This window comes from Eleginops maclovinus, chromosome 8, assembly GCF_036324505.1.
Source record: "Eleginops maclovinus isolate JMC-PN-2008 ecotype Puerto Natales chromosome 8, JC_Emac_rtc_rv5, whole genome shotgun sequence".
NCBI classification, from domain to species: Eukaryota; Metazoa; Chordata; class Actinopteri; order Perciformes; family Eleginopidae; genus Eleginops; species Eleginops maclovinus.
The window spans coordinates 4,366,290-4,385,830 of record NC_086356.1 but is presented as its reverse complement, the minus strand read 5'-3'; the positions used below and the strand labels follow the sequence as shown (position 1 = coordinate 4,385,830).

The following is a 19,541-nucleotide window of genomic DNA, read 5'->3' as shown; positions in this document are numbered from 1 at the left end:
GAGACGGACAGATGTCAGATCCACCGGCACGGAGCCGCAGGATGATTAAAGCCCCAGAGCGAGGCCTTTAATGATGAGAGGACGACAGGGACAGATGATGAGAGGACAGAAAGTAAAAAGGAGAAGCGCGAGATGACTTCAGCTTTCATTAGTTATTTTTCTTACAAGCCACGACATGATTATCTTCTTCACGGTAGTTAACTGACAGGAGGGATACTGTCTTCAATCCCTATCATATGATTGGACAGTAAACTGAGTGGGAATCAGGCAGGTAGCCGAAGCCAATACAAAAGGGCCCTCAGATGCATTTCTAAAGTATTCTCAAATGAGATTCGAAAAGCTTATTGGCCATTGCAGGTGAACAAATAAAAGAAATGGGGAAAAGGAAGTTAAAAATATCAACAAAAGTCCAACCTTGCCAATAATGTGACTACTCGAAATAAAAAGTATTCGCAAATTCTTCAATTTATAACTTCGTAGAATAAAAGTTCCCTCAAAATATGTTCTCATTTCCCCAAAACTAAGCCTAGATAATGTTTTCCGAAATAAATAAAATCAAATTGGAAAGAAAGTCCAAATTTATTAACGTATTTCAACTTCAAATCTAAAATCAGATTTTTTTTACCCAGTTTTTTCTCAATCTTTTTGTATTTCATTAATTATTGTCAGACCTTTTTCAAACACATATAAGCAATGCAAAACAAATCCAACATGTCCTTTAAACAAATGAAAAACCAATGTTGGATCAGTCATTAGGCTTAATTGGGTTTACATGTAATGCGAGCAGACCGGGAATATGTTCCTGTGATCAGAGGGAGCTTACCCAGACAGGACACCGAGCACCAGGTTGAGCATGAAGAAGGAGCCGATGATGATGAGAGGGATGAAGTACAGCCAGTTCCAGGTGTTCCCCGCCACATCATTGGTCTGGAAACACAACAACAACACAGAAGGAAAAAGGATAGCTTATTGTAAAGTCACCCACGCAAATAAACAACAGGATGGTCATATGCTTCCTTTCCATCCTGTTTAAATAACGTATGTGCGAGTAAGACATTGCCAATTAGCTAAAAACTAAAAGTCATTGGGATTTTGTAAACATAGAAACAGTCTGAGCTGACAGTGTTTGAATATGTCCCATAATACTTTCCTATTTCCCATCCACAGCTGTGAAAACCAGTGTGTTTTTGTTTTTTATAAACCGGGCTGAATGAGCAAAACTTTGGAAAAAAGCAATTAAAAGTCTCTGCATCATTTCTGTACGCTTCCAAACAAACCGGCAAAAAATGTTGCTATCACGGGAAAACAACAGTTTCATTCAACACACGTATCAGAAACATCCGTTCCTATAAATTGTCCCTCAGACAATCAGCTGTGATGAGTCAGTCTTCCAAAAATGAGCCGTCATGGTTGGAGGTTGGTTCAATTACACACACGCACACACACGCACGCACACACACACACACACACACACACACACACGCACACACACACACACACACACACACACACACACACACACACGCACGCACGCACACACACACACACACACACATACACACACGCACACACGCACACACACACACACACACGCACGCTGCTGCATGTCATAATGCTTTTTTAAGAAGGCTATTCTGAGGATATACACATTTTCTATTTCTCCCATATGTCCTTAAATATATCATCCTGAAGCTGAAGGTGATTCTTTCAATAACAAAATGTCTTAAATAATATTCTCTATACACACGGTGTCTATGTTAAGCTGTTTTTTAAGGATAAACAAAGAAAAACCCTTGGATTTGTGATCTAAATGTCCCAAATAAAGTCAATAAGAGCCTGAGTTGTTAGGTGCGTAAATTATATTTTCTTGAGGAGTTAAAAGAGCTATAAAGAAGTGGACATATAAAAGTTAGAATCATCACAAACACACTCCTAAAGAAGACTGATGTTGCTCCGTTTAAGTGAACAAACGTTTGCCTAAAAGAAAGCCAGTTATTCGTATGTGTCAGTATGTCTAAGCTGTGTTTTCAGCTTGTTGTCCAAGTTGCCAAACATTCCATTACAGCAATTAAAACTGAGTTGTACATTTTATCTACTGATTCTGTACTTCTGCACAGACTGAGCAGCAAGCCACATATTTATGCTCGTTTCTCCCGGGGGGGTTGTGGGAGTCAGCGCCCTCCGTGTCTGGGAGCGCCTCCACACACAGCGTTCTGTTATCGGGGGACAGCCCGCGGAGCGATGGGCTGTGTGAGGCACGGTGACATTTTGCAGACGCCAGTGTCGGAGCGCTGCCACGCGCTGCCTGTAATTGTGATGGGAGGTTCAGGGCGGCTGAATCAGCAGGCAGGAGATCTATATTATGCGTCCGAAGATGTAAGATGAACACACAAACACACACACACACACACACACACGTATACCGTGGCACGCCCTCTGTCTCAGCCCCCGGAGGAGCAGCAGCCCACACACCAGGATAAATGTCTGCCTTTACTCTGTTGCTCTTCATCAATTATTTTTCAAGTCTAACATCTCGTCTGCTTCTCTCCCTCTTGCTCCAAACATTTAGTTAAATTCTCTTGTTATGAATTTTACATGAGCATCCTCCCATCTCCTGTCTCTATTGATTCAGTTCAATTCAATGAAGCATAAGGAAATGGTTTGGAAAATATGCTCTCATTTCAAAAGTGAGATGAGAGGATCTATATAATCTCATCTCATGTCGCTTCATAATGTTCAATGGTGGAGTCAGGAGGTAGTAAGCCTAAATTAGCATCAGAACAGGGGAACAACTTTTGCCTAATGTTCAAAATTAGGTCTATTAACCCTTCTAGCGCTTTTACAGTTTGTTTGTTAAACACCGTACATGAATAGGTTTTAGGGCGACAGATGGCTGCAGAGACTCGGGGACTGCCCGTTATTACAAAACAGTCCAAAACGTCCCCAAAAATAGACGGTCTCCTGGTCATTTTCAGGGATTCCTAAACATGGTCCGCTGAAAACAAATGTGTTGAAACAGTAACCCTAAAGCGAAGTTTGCATTACAGCCTGCAGTTTTACTCACTGGGGAAATCTGGATGCCTGTTGTGGAGACAATTAAGTAGAAATGCACTCTGTCGCGTCAGCTTTCCAGAGTCAGCTGGAGAGGAGGGAAGACTCCTGTTGATGCACCCTTAATTCTTCAGCTGACTGCTCAGGCAGGGGAGTTCAGTTGAGCTTGTGCAAATGTTTTTCAGATTCAGAAACAAGGAAAGGTCTCTGCGGTGGCCTCACAGTTGCCGGTTTGCTCAGACTTCAGTTTGAAGAGGCTTTAAGCAGTAGAGCAGGAAGAATCTGGTGTAGGACATTACAGATTGGTTTGGTTATTTTATTCCAAGAGGAGATTTAGGAATCTCACTCTTCTTATTTTTAAATGTTACTTTTACCAATAAACACTGTGACATAAGCACCAATGTATATATCTTCTGAGGAGAGTAGAGAAGAGAATAGAAGAGAACACCTGTACCGTGGCCCCAGGGCAGCACGGAAGGACATCCATCACTTCAATTTATAGTATGTCACTTCTGGATGGAGGGTGTGATCCAACATGCTATATAACAAACAGCCCCTGGCACCGTCAGGCAAAACACATCTGTGCTTCCATCTACATGTAATCCATATATTATATAAGATGTTTGCATACTTGAGTCCTGTTTCCTGCAAACTCTCTCTCTCCATTTGGCTGCAGGTTTTTCTTGGATTACATTTTTAGAATCAGCTACTTTATAATGTGTTTACGAAATAATAATGTGGCCCTCTACTCAGCTGATTAATGGGTGTATTATACGATACAAAGAAGTGGTTACCAAGCTAGCCAAGGTAAGATTCACAAACTGAAGGACGGAATACACGTTTTCTGTTTGTACTTTAATTGCTTTAAGCCTTTTATACGAAATGCAACATATTAAAGGATGTCATATTCTATATTCCACAGATATAAAGATCTGGTCTCCAAATCCTGCTGTTTTTTCCAAATGGCAATCCCCCCAGATCTGTTTCAGAGCCCACCTTTAATGAGATTAAGCCACAGTGTGCAGAGCAGGAGAGCAGACACAGGACACGTAATGGCTTGACTCATTTAGTAAATTACAAAACTGCTGATGCAATATTTTGCCTTTCACCGCTTCTTCTTATGACCCCGTATGTTGTTTAAGTAGTTATTATAATGAGCGTAAGGTATATTGTTTTTGGCAACGATCTGATACTGTTATTCTGTAGTGTTTGATAAAGGCTTTTGTGCATGTAAATGGTCTGCAAAGGCTGAAGTCCCAAAGTGGTAGTTTCTCTACCACACACTCCTACCCCTGCCTGAAAAACCACCATTTGACTCCTCCGTTTACTACATCTCTACTCGGTTGACCAATCACAACACAGCCAGCCAGTTAACCAATCAGAGCAGACTGGGCTCTGGTTTCAGACAGAGGGTGAAAAGAGGTGCTGCAGCACAGGCAGTATGAGAAAAATAAAGAGCTTTTTGAACATTAAAGCACGGAGACATGTCCCAGAGAGACACTCAATCCAAATAAACCTTTATGAAGCAACTCAAGATGCATCATGCTTAAGATTTCAACTAGTTCAACTCCTCCTATACTTCGTAGATATGTAAAGGCATACTTTAGTGACTTCTATCCACTGAGCTTGATGTTTTTCTGAGTTCACTTGATAACGTTATTCCACCTCTGTTATTCCCATGAGTCATCGCTCGCTTTCTGCTCTCAATGATCAGTGAGGAAAAAAGAAAATGCTGCCACATAATTTGGAGTCATACATCATGCAGTTGTGGTGTGACAGTGTACTCCCACTCTCTGCTTACAGCTCTGCCAACACACATACACACACACACACACAAACACACACACACAAACACACACGCGTTTTCTCTTATGCCGAGGGAAGCCTGATGAAATAAAGACAGTGACTCTGAATCAATTGTGCAGCTCCATACTGTCCTGAAACCTCCACAACATCAGCCATAGCTGCTCAACAGAAAGCAGAAGTCTATATCAAACCGTTTGAACTCAACTCGAGACTCTTATCTCCCTCAGACAGCATTTTTTTTTTGCTCTTTTGAAGGTGAATTAATTTGCTGCAGGCTAATTTTGGTGATATTTAGTCTAATAGGCTGGCCTCTTAAATGGACACACATTTCTTTTCATTTCAAAGTACTCGACAAGTATGAGTCTCACATCAAATCAGACCAGTGAGATTGAAAGAAGGACGGTATATACAGTGAATGTCTGTTAAACTTCAAAAGCCTATGCGTTGACATAGTTCTGAATGTTCACACGGTATCTAACTGTCCCTCTCTGCTCTATTTTTACGAGGATTTGACAAGCACAAGATGTCGCCATGACAAGGTCAAGGTGCGCCTGCCTCTGTGGCTCACAGCTGTAATGAAGTGAGAAGAAAAAGAGCCTGTGACCCCTTTCATCTCTCACACACACACACACACACACACACACACACACACACATCTCTCACATCTCGAAAGAGGGATGCCAAGAAACAATATTTTAAATCAATATTAAGCAAATGTCATGCTTTCCTACGCTTTCATTTAAGATCCCATCACCTAACGTAGGAAGCTGACTGGGGAAGATTTTACGGGATTAAAACACAAGATTTTGCAAAGCAGTGTTAAGTGACAAGTATATTTCTTGCAGCCTGAACATGACACTGCAGAGGTAATTAGGGCCGCATCTAATTTGATGGCAGCCATTAGGTCTCCATGAGAGACAGAGGAAATGTAATAACGTAACAGGGCATGAAACGAAGATGGCCATATTATCAACGCTGAAACACTACACACACATCTACAACAGGGTCTGTTCCCAGCTGAATGTTGTAGCAGCCCTTTGCTGTCAATTGTAGATCACTGCTGGCATACCATAGTCAAAATGTTACCTGAGCTGTGTTAGTTATGAGTTGTTAGAGCTCTAAAAATCATTTTAAAGTTCATGAAGGTAAAAGAAAATGTACGTAGGCAAGCCTAACTCGCTTTCTTTTTGCTTTAGAAAGTGTTTGGCCTTTAATGTCCTCTGGCATTTCGCTTCAACTTGTCTTCTGCCCTAATTGAAACTAAAATTGGCAAGTATCATCACTCAATTAATTAGGCTTTGCAGAGGTCTGAGGTTAAACAAACTGGACTGTACCAGTAAACAGACTTCAGAGAGTCAAAGATCTAAAAGAAATAGATTAAAAGAATACAACCTCTAAACACCTCATTATATGTTGCTTAAATAATGTATGCATGTAAGTGAAGTAAGCCCCATACATCCATCAATGCACCATGACCTCCTCCCTTCATTGATGATCGGGAATAACTGTACTCAATGAAAGAGGAATTTACTTCCCATTAGCATCTGTTCCATAGTGACGGCAAGTAATCACACATCTGTTTGTTTCGTTTCTTACTGACTTTAACCAAGTGATTTTATCCAAACATCCATGATATACAGTCTGAATGCTTGACCAAAGAAAGACAAAAAGGGACTCCAATGAGAAAAGGATGCCAGAATGAACAAGTCGGATCTAATCTAGCTGCTGCCGGCTGGTGATAACATGGCATTAATATCGGATATGGAATCTGAAGGTGAGAATGAAGGTGGACATGTCTGGAACAGGAGACAGACAAATGCCATGGCATGTTCAGTTTAGGCCCACAAGCAATTCAGATCATTTGTCGTGTGAAATAACAATAGTGTCGCTCATAAAGGGAAATGATCATGCCTTCATGCTAGCATCTCACCTTGAACACTGACTGTTATGATCAAAACAGGATGTAGGGGAAGGGGGGAACCTATGAAGGAACATCTAGCAAATGACTGAATAATTTGGCTGGATGATCCTTATTATTTTTCCCAGTGTGGATATAGTATGAACTTCTGGCAGCAAATTCCCCCATAATCTGGCCTCCAGCTGTTTTGGCGGCGCATATCTGTAACATCCACTGTGCGGTTTAGCCGCTAAAGACGACACTGATGGGAGGATACTTTTCCTCGAGTCAAAAGCTCCGCAGCGGCTGGCAACGTTATGATTATTAGCATAAGCTGAAATCGCTCTTTATATGCACTGCCTTCACATTTCCTCTGCTCCTTTCGTGATTAAAGCATCAAGAAGCAGCATCGCCTGAGTTTGGTGACATTCTCTCCTTCCCAGGCTTTCTCACTGGTTATGAAAAATGTCATCGTGTACCAGGACGTGCTGGCTCTCTGTCTTCCACACCAAGTGGAGAGTACATTGCCCCCAAAATGAACATCCTCACTGAGTGCAATGAGAATGCAGCGGGTGCTGAATGGCATCTTTGAAAATATAGACGTCACACAACAACCGGAAAATCTAAATAACTTATCGACGGAAATGATTAAGGCAATCCAAATTGACCTCTTGTATAATGTTCCAAATATATATAATGTGCAAGCCTTTCTGACCTGCCATCTCTGTAGTCAAGCTTTGGTTAGGCTTGGTTAGTTTTACAGATTGATTGTGGTTGCAGTTCAAATGAACTCATTAACACCATTGCAAGCAGACAGGACAACATAGCAGACTCTTGTGTTACATCGATGACGCCACATCCTCCTTAAGAGGAGCTAATTCTGCTGCAGGTAATTGCCTACATAACCAGGATCAAACCACGTACTCTCTGTTGTTGAGGAAAGTCTGTCAAGGATATGCAATTGACTCACAAATAGAGCATTTAGAACACCTTGTACTTTCTACGTTACCTATTCATTCTGATAAAAGGGGAACCAGAATAGTCTACTGGTTCGTTTGTGTACAATGCAGCCCACAAGACATTAGCGTTAACGATTATCAAACGGCACTAAACTAGGAAAAGGCTCTCAGTGGAGAACAGAAGTCCACGTGGTGTGATCATGCTGAATATTGCCCCCTCACTACCGTGGCGCCTGGCCTCAGACCGGGTAAGGCTTGTTGTTAGGCTGGTGAAGAGGAGTCAGCAGTGAATCATGGTGTAAAAAAGTCTCAGAATGAGTTTTTCCAATAATTATGAATCACCGCCACCACAAGAAGTCCTTGAGCACACAGTCGTAAATGAGCATAACAAACAAGAGGCTAATTCGAGAAAACAGACAGACCAAACACATTATCCAAGATAGTAAACGTAGGGGGCAGAGGTTGGTAGTCATGTTGTTACAGGACCAGGCGACGTCATTAATTATGAAACAGGAAGGCCGGTTTTAATAATTAAGTCCCAGGCCAAAAACAGCATCTGTCAGCCTCTCTACGTTTCTCATTATGTTCAAATATAGATTTATTGGATTTTCCTTTTAGGATAACCAGAACTATTGGAAAAAAAGAGATTGATTTGATTTGTATGGTGACATTTAATATTAATGATCTATGTTTATTTAAACGTAGAATTGAGTTTTGGCAAGGATTTTTGTTTTATAAGTTGGATTTTATTGTAATTCTTAAGTTGTCAAATATGTTTTCTTATTACAGAACAAAAATCAAACCAATCTGCTTATTTTGTTTCTGATAGGATGTATGTATTCATCACGCTTCATAAATAGTTACTCTCAATCTGGGCTCAGTTTCTTTTTCCTCTGCCTTTAATCTTAGTTTGCAGATAGCAATTATCTTAGGGTTTAACCATGTAAAGTGTCTTCTACTCTGCTCTCAAACTGGACTGTTTGTATTGAGTTGTATCGCTGGTTACTGTAACAACACGCTCCCACCATCAGAGGCATATTGTCAGTCTGACTGCACCCTCATTTTCTCCTTAAGCTGAGGAATAACACGGCAGACAGCAGTGCATCTTTTCACTACATCAGCTGCTGGGAGACCGCAGGATCCTGGGATGTGGCCTAGCCGGGGGAGGTGAAGTTATGAGGGGATTAGGTGGGGGTGGACGGCAGGGAGGAGGCAATAAAGAAATAAAAAGAAGAAGAGGGGGCAGGATGGTAATGACGGGGAGGGGTACTCTGTATTTTCTTTTGCTCCATTAGAGAGGAAGGTCTGAGCATTCCCCCCTGGGCAGAGTTAGCATACAGTCATCAATCTGCAGGGTTAACGCTAGGTTACAGGAGAGTATATAAGCCACAGTGTCCCCAGAGCCATGATGCTTTAGACGTTGCCCTCCCCCCCCCCCCCCTCTGCTTCTGTACCAAGAGTGCATGTACATTTGTAGATTCAGGATGATAATGCATGTCATGCCTGTACGCTCCATAGCGTCTACACAAATACACCTATGGCACTTTTCCACTAAATAACGCCGTCATGGTTTATCTTTTATTTCTTTATTGGACGACTTGGTGGAACATCTTGGCTCTGCTCGGATGGTTAGTAACAGGTACTTTCAGGAGGTGCCTCCAATCCCATTGGCTATTGGGCTTACAATGATTCAGCCCCTGTTAGCAATTTCCAAACCCTTGGGGGATCCTGTGTAGCTATCCAATATCAGGGCCAACACTTCCTTCTCCGTGCAGTCATTTTTGTTATAGTCTGATTAGCAAATTTAAAAACAAGAATGGAATTGGGAGATGACTTCTGATATCGGGTACATTTACAATTAGCTGGTTTCAAGCTGATTTTAAGCTAATATAAAAAGATTTGTTGACAGACGATAACCAATGGGTTTCAAGAGAAACCTGAAATGGTTAATACCACTCTTACTATGCAAACCACAGCACTTTTGTGAAGGAAATTGCATCATGTTTACTACAGCCTCTGCATTTATATATTGATATATGTTATTCATATATTAATTGAACAGAACACGAGACTTCTTGCTCCCCAAGAAATATTCTGCTAACAGAATTATCAGGTTAAACCCACATATAGGTTCGGTTTCACCACTGATAATGAGCGTAAATATTAGCAGTAGCAACTTCCTGCTGTAAGATATACTGGGCTCATGGGTTTCGACACCTGTCAGCCAGTCACAAACCACTGCTTTCCATGGTTTCAACAGACAGATGGTCAGCAAGGTGTTAAACCTCAGGGAAACTATTTTAAGGACTGTGAAAACACTCTCCAATGAGCTCAACATCATCCGCGTGTGGTGAAGTAAAACCTTGAGCACGGAAATGACACCAATCAAAACAGACTAAATATGCCTCAATGGGACTTGTGAATAATATTTAGGATGGTGAAATTCAGCAGGTTGGATGAGCAGAGGAAGAAGACTCAAAAAGGTTGCAGTATAAGTAACTGAAGGATCCAAAGGAATGACTTTGAGCAAGGAAAAGCAAAATACCAAAAACAAAGAAAGAGTACCAACTGAGAGAAAAGGTTTTCTCCGATCTTAGAAACGTATGTCTGAATCGCTTAGGATAATGAGCCAGAAAAAACTACGGGAGGTGTTTGGACAGGGATGAAGAGCGAGAAGCAGACGGAGGAGGAAGGATGGCTCTGAAAGTGGCTCACAATGTAGTGCCAGTCAGCTGCTATCTCCTGGGAAAGGAAACAATGAAGTGGTGAGAAAAGGGAAGTACACGGGGGAAGGAACAAGGGAGGTTTTTTCAGATGAAAAGAAGAAGATTAATGTAAAGGACGGAATAGTGAAATACTAAAAATGAAAGGTGTAATAAAGTTTCCAACGTTCTCAACAATCTAATCTTAGAACTGTATTTCATTATTGAAACCATCTGAAAGTGTCCCTGCACCAAGGTCACATCTTTCATCACATTTTTACTCTTTAAATACTGGGAAGGTTTTCTGTCTTCAGATGAACACTTGAGGCTTGAAGTCAGACAGCCGATGTGAGACGTTTTAGTTCTGCTTGGCTGGCCGCCACTTATCCTAAAGGGATTCTTGTTTTTCTTTTTGTGTGCAGGGGTTTTACAAAGGCACTATCATGCTTTTGGGTGCCCTCTAAAAAAAACAGAGGTGCTGGCATTTAGCTAACAAAACAGTGGGGTTAGTGGCAGGGAGAAAAGGTCCTAAAAATGTGTAGAGCTCGAGGGGTCGTCCCAGTGACCCAGTTGTTTAAGACACAAATGGCGTTCACGTTTCCTCTTTGTGGACAGGCGCATCTAGTCACATGTACAGATTATACAGAGAAAAGCTTTCCTCCATCATCCTGTCTCTGAACAATAATGAAGTGGTGTCATATGCCTCGGATAGGATACCATTTTCCACTAACGAAGAAACATTTTCAAATGGATGCCAAGGACAAGTTATCGCAATCTAAGCCGCCCAAAATCAGCAGAAGATTTCCTTCATGTCTTTGCATGTTCTTCGTATTTAATCACAGAGCCTAGCTTTCAGTTAGGCTCTATTCAATATTTCAATATGAGGTAGGTTTGCATATTGAAAGTGGCCACACTTGGACACTTACTGTTAATTACAACATTTACTATTGTCCTGTGGGGCACCCCAAGGCTCTGTCATAGAGCCACTGCTTTTCTGATTTTGCATGCTCCCAAACAGAGGCTTCCATCTGAATTTCCAAATGTATACAGATGACGCCTATCGTGCATCGTGTCGTGCATTTGAACTGATCATGGTTTATGTTCCTCATATTGTTTATAGTCCATTAATATGTTTTCTGTACATGTTATGTATTTGTTTCCAATTTTGTATTTCTTTCTTTCTTAAGTTGAGTGAACTGAGACACTGAGATGCCATTTTTTGGTTGAGAATATATCAAATACAAACAGTACATCAAGACTAACACCTGACAGGTACAGTGTGTCTCCTGTGCCACTGCTGCTAACATTGATTCATTCATGCAGAACCAGAACTGGCACATCTGAAGTCAGCCTCTGTGCTTCAGGCAACATGCTGGCTTACATACATGCACGTATACTGTATGGCTCGCAGGTTAATACATTGACAGGTATTTAAAATCTAAGCGGGTAAAATGAAGGATTATGACCAACTGCCTTTGCGGTGCCCTTCAGCGAAAACAACAATCCTCCAAAGGTTGGCAGCTTCCAGGCCTGAACATGTATCTTTATATAAATGTGAAGCAGATCGGTGGCGGAAAAAGAGTGTTTTCTCAAATAAGTCTTTCTGTGTGTGAAATATTCATGCTTTTATGAGTTCAAAACACCCCTGCTGGCTCCAAAATGTTAAAATGATAATTATCTAAAAATAATAAACTGGCGGTTGGCAAAAACAACATTTATCTCTTCAGTGTAATCCTCCAAACCACTTATTGTCAATGGTAGAGCTAACATTGTTAGGTGAGGGAGTAGCACTTGAGTAAGAGCCATGCGGTAATTTAATCAACATGGTTTAACTCATCAAAACATCAAGAAAACTGAACGGCAATCTGCCCATTAGAAAAACAGCAGAAGGAGACAGCTCACGAGTTGTCTAATTAAAAAGGGTTGCTCATCTGGGGAAATAGAAAGTTCTCATATTATTTCATACGGTTGCGATTAGCCATGCATATGACTACTATCAATAACATTCAGTCCTTATATTTCAAGATGTATTCTCATAGCGTTTGTCCAGGGGAACATTGGAAGCTTGTGGAGGCACCATAATCATGAATAATACATTTCTTAGGAACATGAATATACACAACAATATGGCAGGTCATTGTTTTGATACACGGATCAGAGACATTAACTAACAAACCAAACAATAACAGGACATCCTGAAGCTAAGGAAGTGCTAGGAAGTGGAAAATAGCTGAACGTAGAGTATACAATGTAAGATGTTGATGTAGAACTTGATCGAAAAACACACAGACGGCAGAAAATCAAGCTTATACTGGAGTTTTTTAGGGCATATAGACTCACGCTGTAGAGGATGTCCACCCAGCCCTCCATGGTGATGCACTGGAAAACCGTCAGCACCGCAAACAGGATATTGTCAAAGTTGGTGATGCCAAAGTTGGGTCCCTTCCAGTATTCTCTACATTGGGTCCCATTGGGACACAACCTGGCCGGGGGCTCCAGACCACAAGGCCAGTCTGCTGCTCTCTCACCTGACACAGAGAAGAATAATAAAGGGAAAGAGAATGAGTTCATGTTCAGGGCATTTTACATGTTAAACAGCTTCTTATATGTCTAATGGAAAGACCAAGAGTCCACAAAAGAAGAACAATTTAAGGAATTTAAGTAAATAATATGCTGTCTTTCATACATAAATGTGTGTCCCCGGTGTGTAAGGAGACTCACAAAGAAAATACAACCCTCTGTCTTTTCCTCCTTACCCACATCTCTAAAAACGGGGGTACAAACGAGCTGATCCAGATTGCTGCCGATATGACGTCATATCGGAAATGTGGGGTGGGTTTACATTGAACTCCTGGCTGTTTCAGAACTAATGCTTGATGTGGTTTGAACATAATACGGGGTTTAATCACGGCAGCGTTTAGCTGAGTTTCTCCGTTAGAAACGTCTCTCTTCAGACAGAGAGCTGCGTGTGGCCAGCTTCAGGTCAGCTCAAATTTAAAGCGACAGTCACAGAACCAGCATCTTCGAAAACAGGGCTGAAACAGAGGGATAGGACATGCTGAAATCAACCATCTGTTTGGTATTTTTTTTGATATATTTGAGACTTATAATATATGCCATAAAAGAGCATAATAGGAGACCTTTAAATGTTACCGAGTAAAAAGTCTTACACTGCTCGTCCAGCTTATAATGTACAGTAAAATGGATATATGACATAATACTAAGGATGGAGGAAAATGCATCAAGGTAATACAAGATGAGTAATTGAGATGCAAAAGTGAGTTAAGTGTAAAGCCACTGAAATGATTCCAGTGCTCCAAAGTGCAAGCATGTTTTATTCGGGTCAAATCACCTGCAACATTCTTCAGCTGCCTTATATTGCCCGGATATAGCCCACGATCTCTTAACAATTAATCACCAGTCACACCTCCATAGGAAAATGCCTAGGAACGTCCTCCCAGGTGCCCCGCCCTCATAGACTGCTTCTTCTCAATAGAGACCATTGATCTCTGGACCTTATCATGCACAGTGTGACTGCAACCTCATTCTGTCAGTCACTGCACAAAGCTTGGGACTACAGGTGAGGGCCGGTACAAAGATGGACAGGTGAATCTAGAGCTCTGCTGTGGCTTGGCTCCCTTTTCAGCGGCGTGCTCCAGCAGAGCGGCACTGTTATCGCAGCTGAGGCACCCGGCCAACAGCCTCTCATCTCCACCCACAACATCTGGAGGTAAACTGTTGGCTCCTTTTCCCATTTATTAAACATAGATCAATATGCTGTTAATGGGTTTTATTTCATTATAATTGTTCCACTCCATTGATGGTGCAGGAGAAACGATTGGTGCTCACAGACCATGAATGATCAAGCCAATGTGTGTTTACATCACATCCAAGTCCAGAGGCAAAGAGTTGTACCTTATTGGAGTGACTGGGAGAATTGAAGATATGACAAAATGTTCAAAGGGTGGTATTTTTTACCCCAAATAAAACAAAACATTTATGAAATATGTAACTACGTTGTGGGCACAGACTGTAAAGGAGGTCAACTAACCTGAATAAAAGGGGAACATCCAAAATGGGCAGATCGGACCTATAGTACGTTTGCAATTAAACAAAACTGAAGCACCAACAAAGTAACATAGTCTAAATATTAGGCTGAGATCTTTGTTGTACTTGTAGTTGTACTTGCTCTACATCTTTCGTTCTATCCAGTGGAGCATACTTGTTGAGCATACAAGTGCAAACAGTAGAGTAGGGAATGTCAGGCTATGAAGTAAATCAAGATAATCTACACTTAAACTGCAATATATGTACAGTATGTTCTTTTGATCTGAAACTGTTTTTACACCCCGTCGTAAAGCCTCACAACACATACATCTAATGGAAGTAGTAGATGAATCAAACAATTAACTGAAACTTGATAAAGATGTGTTTATAGGAGTAGTGTTTTCAGGGTTCAGTCAAATCAAAGTCAACTGTATTGTCAGTCTTCTGTTTGTGTGATACAGACAGGGAGATCGAAATGGTGTTTCTCCCAATCCCAAGGTTATCACGGTTGTGTCCTAACCAAGTGAGATGTTTCACTATGTGCTTGACTGAGCAGGGACTTTGAGGTGAGGAGGGACCAGAGTACATGGAGGCGGGAAGCAGAGAGTTATTCTAAAGGATGTGCTGGAACACACGTCAGCAGATGGGGATCAGAATGAAGAATAAATGTGCTGAGTATAACAGATGCCATGTGCACCCAGAGTTTCATGAGGGATAGTGCCATGATCACAGACCTTGCCAGGTTTTAACGATGATTTGCAGAGCCAGATTGCACGGCCAACATCCCTCTGGTGTCACTCCAGTAAAATGTGTCCTTTCCCTTTCCTTCCTACTGACAGGTGCTGTGTCAGCCGGTGTACTCAGTGTCCACGGGCGGCACAGGAACACAGATCTCAGTTCTCTCCTTTGAGTGTTGTTTCTAATATATTGGGGCTTTTTCTTTTAATGAAACATTTAAAAATCAAGGGGAAAGTGTCTTTAATGTCGTTGTTTTCATTGTAATTGTATTTGTTATAATATCTTTTGTTTAAATAATTAAATTTAGTCACAAAACAATTTACGGAAATGTTTCTTAAAAATGCTTTTGTGTTTTTATTTAAACTCTGAGGCAGTAGCACATACCACCATACAACTTCATTTCATATATTCTGAGGGTTTCTAACAGTAGGACATGTTCAGTTATCATTCACCCTGATTTATAAAGCAATTCATGTCATTTTTTTTAATGGATTCATGAAGTAATAGACGGAGATATCAGAAATTCCCTCTGTTCAAATATTTGACTCTTGACTCACTCACAAGAATTATGAATCAGTCTTTAACCAATGTTTAGATTTGTGTTTTGAAATACATACAATGGACCACAGATGCAGTAAGACAATGCCTCACTTGCAAATCTGAATATGAAATGTCTGTCTCTGATCTAAAGGCAAAGCGCCAGCTGAAAAAATAACAGAGAAGAAGACACAATTTCCTATAGTATGCAAAAGACAAACAAGCCAAGCTCCTCAATAACCTCGCACTCAAGTGAAGCGGAAGCCAATGAATTCACACTTGAAAAAACAAAAACATGCAAACATGCTCAGACATACAGTGCACACACACACACACACACACACACACACACACACACACACACACACACACACACACACACACACACACACACACACACACACACACACACACACACACACACACACACACACACACACACACACACACACACACACACACACACACACACACACACACACACACACACACACACACACACACACACACAAAAAAGAGCCTTTATGGCAAGAAGTTGTCACCAGTGCTGCTCAGTCTAATCAAACTCTGCTGTGTTTCTGGACAAAAATAACGCAATAACACACGTACTGTACATTAGCAGGATGTCACAACTTCACACACACACACACACACACACACACTTTTACAGCTGGGCCAGCCAATAGCCCCGCAGGCTCGCCTTCACACTCTCTCTGACACCAGCAGTTTTTATCACTGTCTCAGACAATGGGTAATTTCATTGGAGCGCACTGATTGTGTTCTCTATAATTACTGTAGTGCTGCATATAATAATACCACTGCAGTAGTACACTGGCAGTGACTGATCAGAAATAGGTTGTGTTGCTATGCTAACTCACAGACACGGGAGGAGGCTTTTCTTTCTGCCGCTCCCTCCTCTACGTCAGTTAGTTTTGACACTCTTTGGTTGTTTTTAGGTTGTAAATATAACTACATACATGATTGTCTTCCTATTTTTTACATGGTTTTACTATCAGTTGTATTATTTCGCCCTTTTTCTGGAGCTTCAGAAGGCTTATCAGGTTGTCTTATTGCACGTATCTCTAGTTTGTTTGTTGTGAATGAAATGAGTTGATTGACTAATTGATGCTTTGATAATAAAGATGGCTGTCGTGGAGATGTAAAGCTGGATTTTAGTTGGAAACTCTACAGTATGTATACTTCCTTCTGATGTAGGAGACAGAACTAATGAATTTCAACCTCAATGACACCGTCTGATGTAGCGTTCGATCAGGGGGCGGGGAGCAGAAGAACTCATATCGAGATACTGTGGAAGCTATCAATCAAAACCCTAAGACTGTGGAAAAAATACCATTCATCAAAATCAAGGTGTGAAAAATGGCTGTCAGAAATTCTGCTGTGCACTTTGTTTGCTGCGTTGATATAGGCACGCTGCCTGCCAGCGCTGGGCATGTGCAGCCACTCCTAAGCCGAATACAAACATACATACACGACTTATGAATCATTTATGTCCGCCTGCATAAATATGCGATGCAAAATCTGTTCTGGTGCGTAACAAATGTGCAGCTGAAAGTTTCTCCTGGCATTAACTCAGTGTTGGCTTCAAAATGTGGCTCTCACCCGTCTCTATCTTGAAGCAGGTGGTGTGGAATTTGCCCATGTAAAACTCCACCCCGATGATGGCGAACATGACGATGGCGAAGAACAGCAGCAGGCCGATCTGAAGCAGAGGAACCATGGCTTTCATTATGGACTTCAACACCACCTGGAGACCTGAGGGGCAGGGGAAAGAGGGGAGAGTTAGCAGGGCTGTTTCAAAGGATGATTAAGGTTTATTGTACATTAATGTTTATCCATAATAATGCTGATATCTGAGACTACAACAACATTTCTCCAATTGGGTAAAAGTTGGCCTGTAATCTCTGATCGTCTGACTGGAGCAATGTTACGCTGCTCAAATGTCCTGGCAATTATTTTTGTGCTTTAAGTATTCTGAAGTTTTGTGATAAAATATACAAATGAGGCATTCACTTGCTCACTTTGGAAGCATTTGGGAGAAATCTTCAGAGTTTGATGGGTTATTTTTCATCGTTTATCTGAACTAAGGCATGTTAATGAAGCAGAATAGCCCAAAAGCTGTTCGTGAAATACTTTATTTAGACCCATGCTTCCATAAAATGTGTAGTGGGTGTTATTTGCTTCAATTTTCCTGTTGCAGATAAAGTAAAGAATAAATCAACAGTGTGTACGAGCCAGATTGTCCATGGTACATGCTTTGTGTAAATATTTTCATGATTTTGAGGGACTTACTGGGGATTCCCGACACGAGCTTCAGGGGCCTCAGCACTCTCACCGCTCGCAGTGTCCGCAGGTCAAAGTCTGAACCCACCGTGGCCAGGATTCTGTAAACACACAAACAAGGACGGTTACACAACATGTCACTGTAGCATTGAAAATCATAGCATATGTTGCAAGTTACAATGACTCTTTTCATTCGTTGGTTTTGCTAAAGTACTGGCTTCTGTTTTCCGTTAAATGTCAAGTGACACATAAAAAAAAGAAGCATTTGTTCCCGAAACACAAATAAATTTAATTTGGCAATATCTAAAACACAGACAAGCATTTTCATACATATACACACACACACACACACACACACACACACACACACACACACACACACACACACACACACACACACACACACACACACACACACACACACACACACACACACACACACACACACACACACACACACACACACACACACACACACACACACACACACACACACACACTCTGTAGGTTGATCACGTGTCGATTACATCATGTGCTGTTTATATCTGCTTTCACCTACAGTACAAGTGGAGGAGCTACATACTGTGGCAGGTCCTTGTGTGTGTGTGTGTGTGTGTGTGTGTGTGTGTGTGTGTGTGTGTGTGTGTGTGTGTGTGTGTGTGTGTGTGTGTGTATGAGCCACAGAGACACAGCTGGCAGCCCTCATTACAGGCAGTACACAGAGGGGGAGACTTGAGTGCTCCACTGAAACATTAAGGAAAAAAAACCCAACATGCTCGAGGCTACGGAGAGAACCGCAGCCGGGAATAATAATAATTTACCCGGAAAAATCTGGAAAAAAAACGAGGGCCATTCCGACACACCTTAGGCGTAGATTTACATGTTTTTAAAAGGAAGGTAATTTATTCTTATTATGAAAAAAACCCAACACTGAAATGGGTTTGTATTTGAGTTTCTCGGACAAACAATGCTGCAGACGTGATGGATTGAGAGGTGAGCGTGGATTGATCATTAGACTTAATTGCCAGCTGTTGGTTTTCCCTTAGCTTATCAAAAAACTGCTGATTCACGGCGTATATTTTTTTTTACGCACTTCAGTGTAAATTACATTATTCATAACATCCCAAATGGGTATGTTTTTTAAACCTCTGAGTTAAGTACCGGCGGGAGACCAGAAGCAGGAAGAAAATCCTCAAGGGTACAATAGCTTTTATACGGAGGGTAGCACACACTCAAACGCCTGAAAGGAAAAGAGAAATACCACACACACACACACACACACACACACACACACACACACAGAAAAAGTGGAAAACAACAAAGGTCGCTTAATGCTCCCTGGTTACCAGTTGGCATGGTAACCGATAAAGCACATCTGTGGGAATGGGAATTATCGTTATGGGTGAAATCACGCAGCTGGGATGGAAGTGGCTGCTCTGTAATATACAGTACATTGTTCCATACATATTTCATGCACAGGATTTTGGCAATGATCACATCGTC

General features: G+C 41.4%; 1 protein-coding gene across 3 annotated transcripts in view; it reads right to left on the bottom strand.

The window, feature by feature from the left end:
• The window catches only part of cacna1bb (calcium channel, voltage-dependent, N type, alpha 1B subunit, b), a 126,358-nt gene that overhangs the window by 65,875 nt on the left and 40,942 nt on the right, over positions 1 to 19,541 (bottom strand). For all 3 annotated transcript variants that reach the window (XM_063889414.1, XM_063889415.1, XM_063889416.1), the window contains exons 3-6: positions 18,048 to 18,139; positions 17,358 to 17,510; positions 12,756 to 12,943; positions 824 to 927 (exon numbers count right to left, since the gene is read on the bottom strand). In XM_063889414.1, the coding sequence (XP_063745484.1) occupies positions 824 to 927; positions 12,756 to 12,943; positions 17,358 to 17,510; positions 18,048 to 18,139 (537 nt within the window). The remainder of the gene's footprint in view (positions 1 to 823; positions 928 to 12,755; positions 12,944 to 17,357; positions 17,511 to 18,047; positions 18,140 to 19,541) is intronic.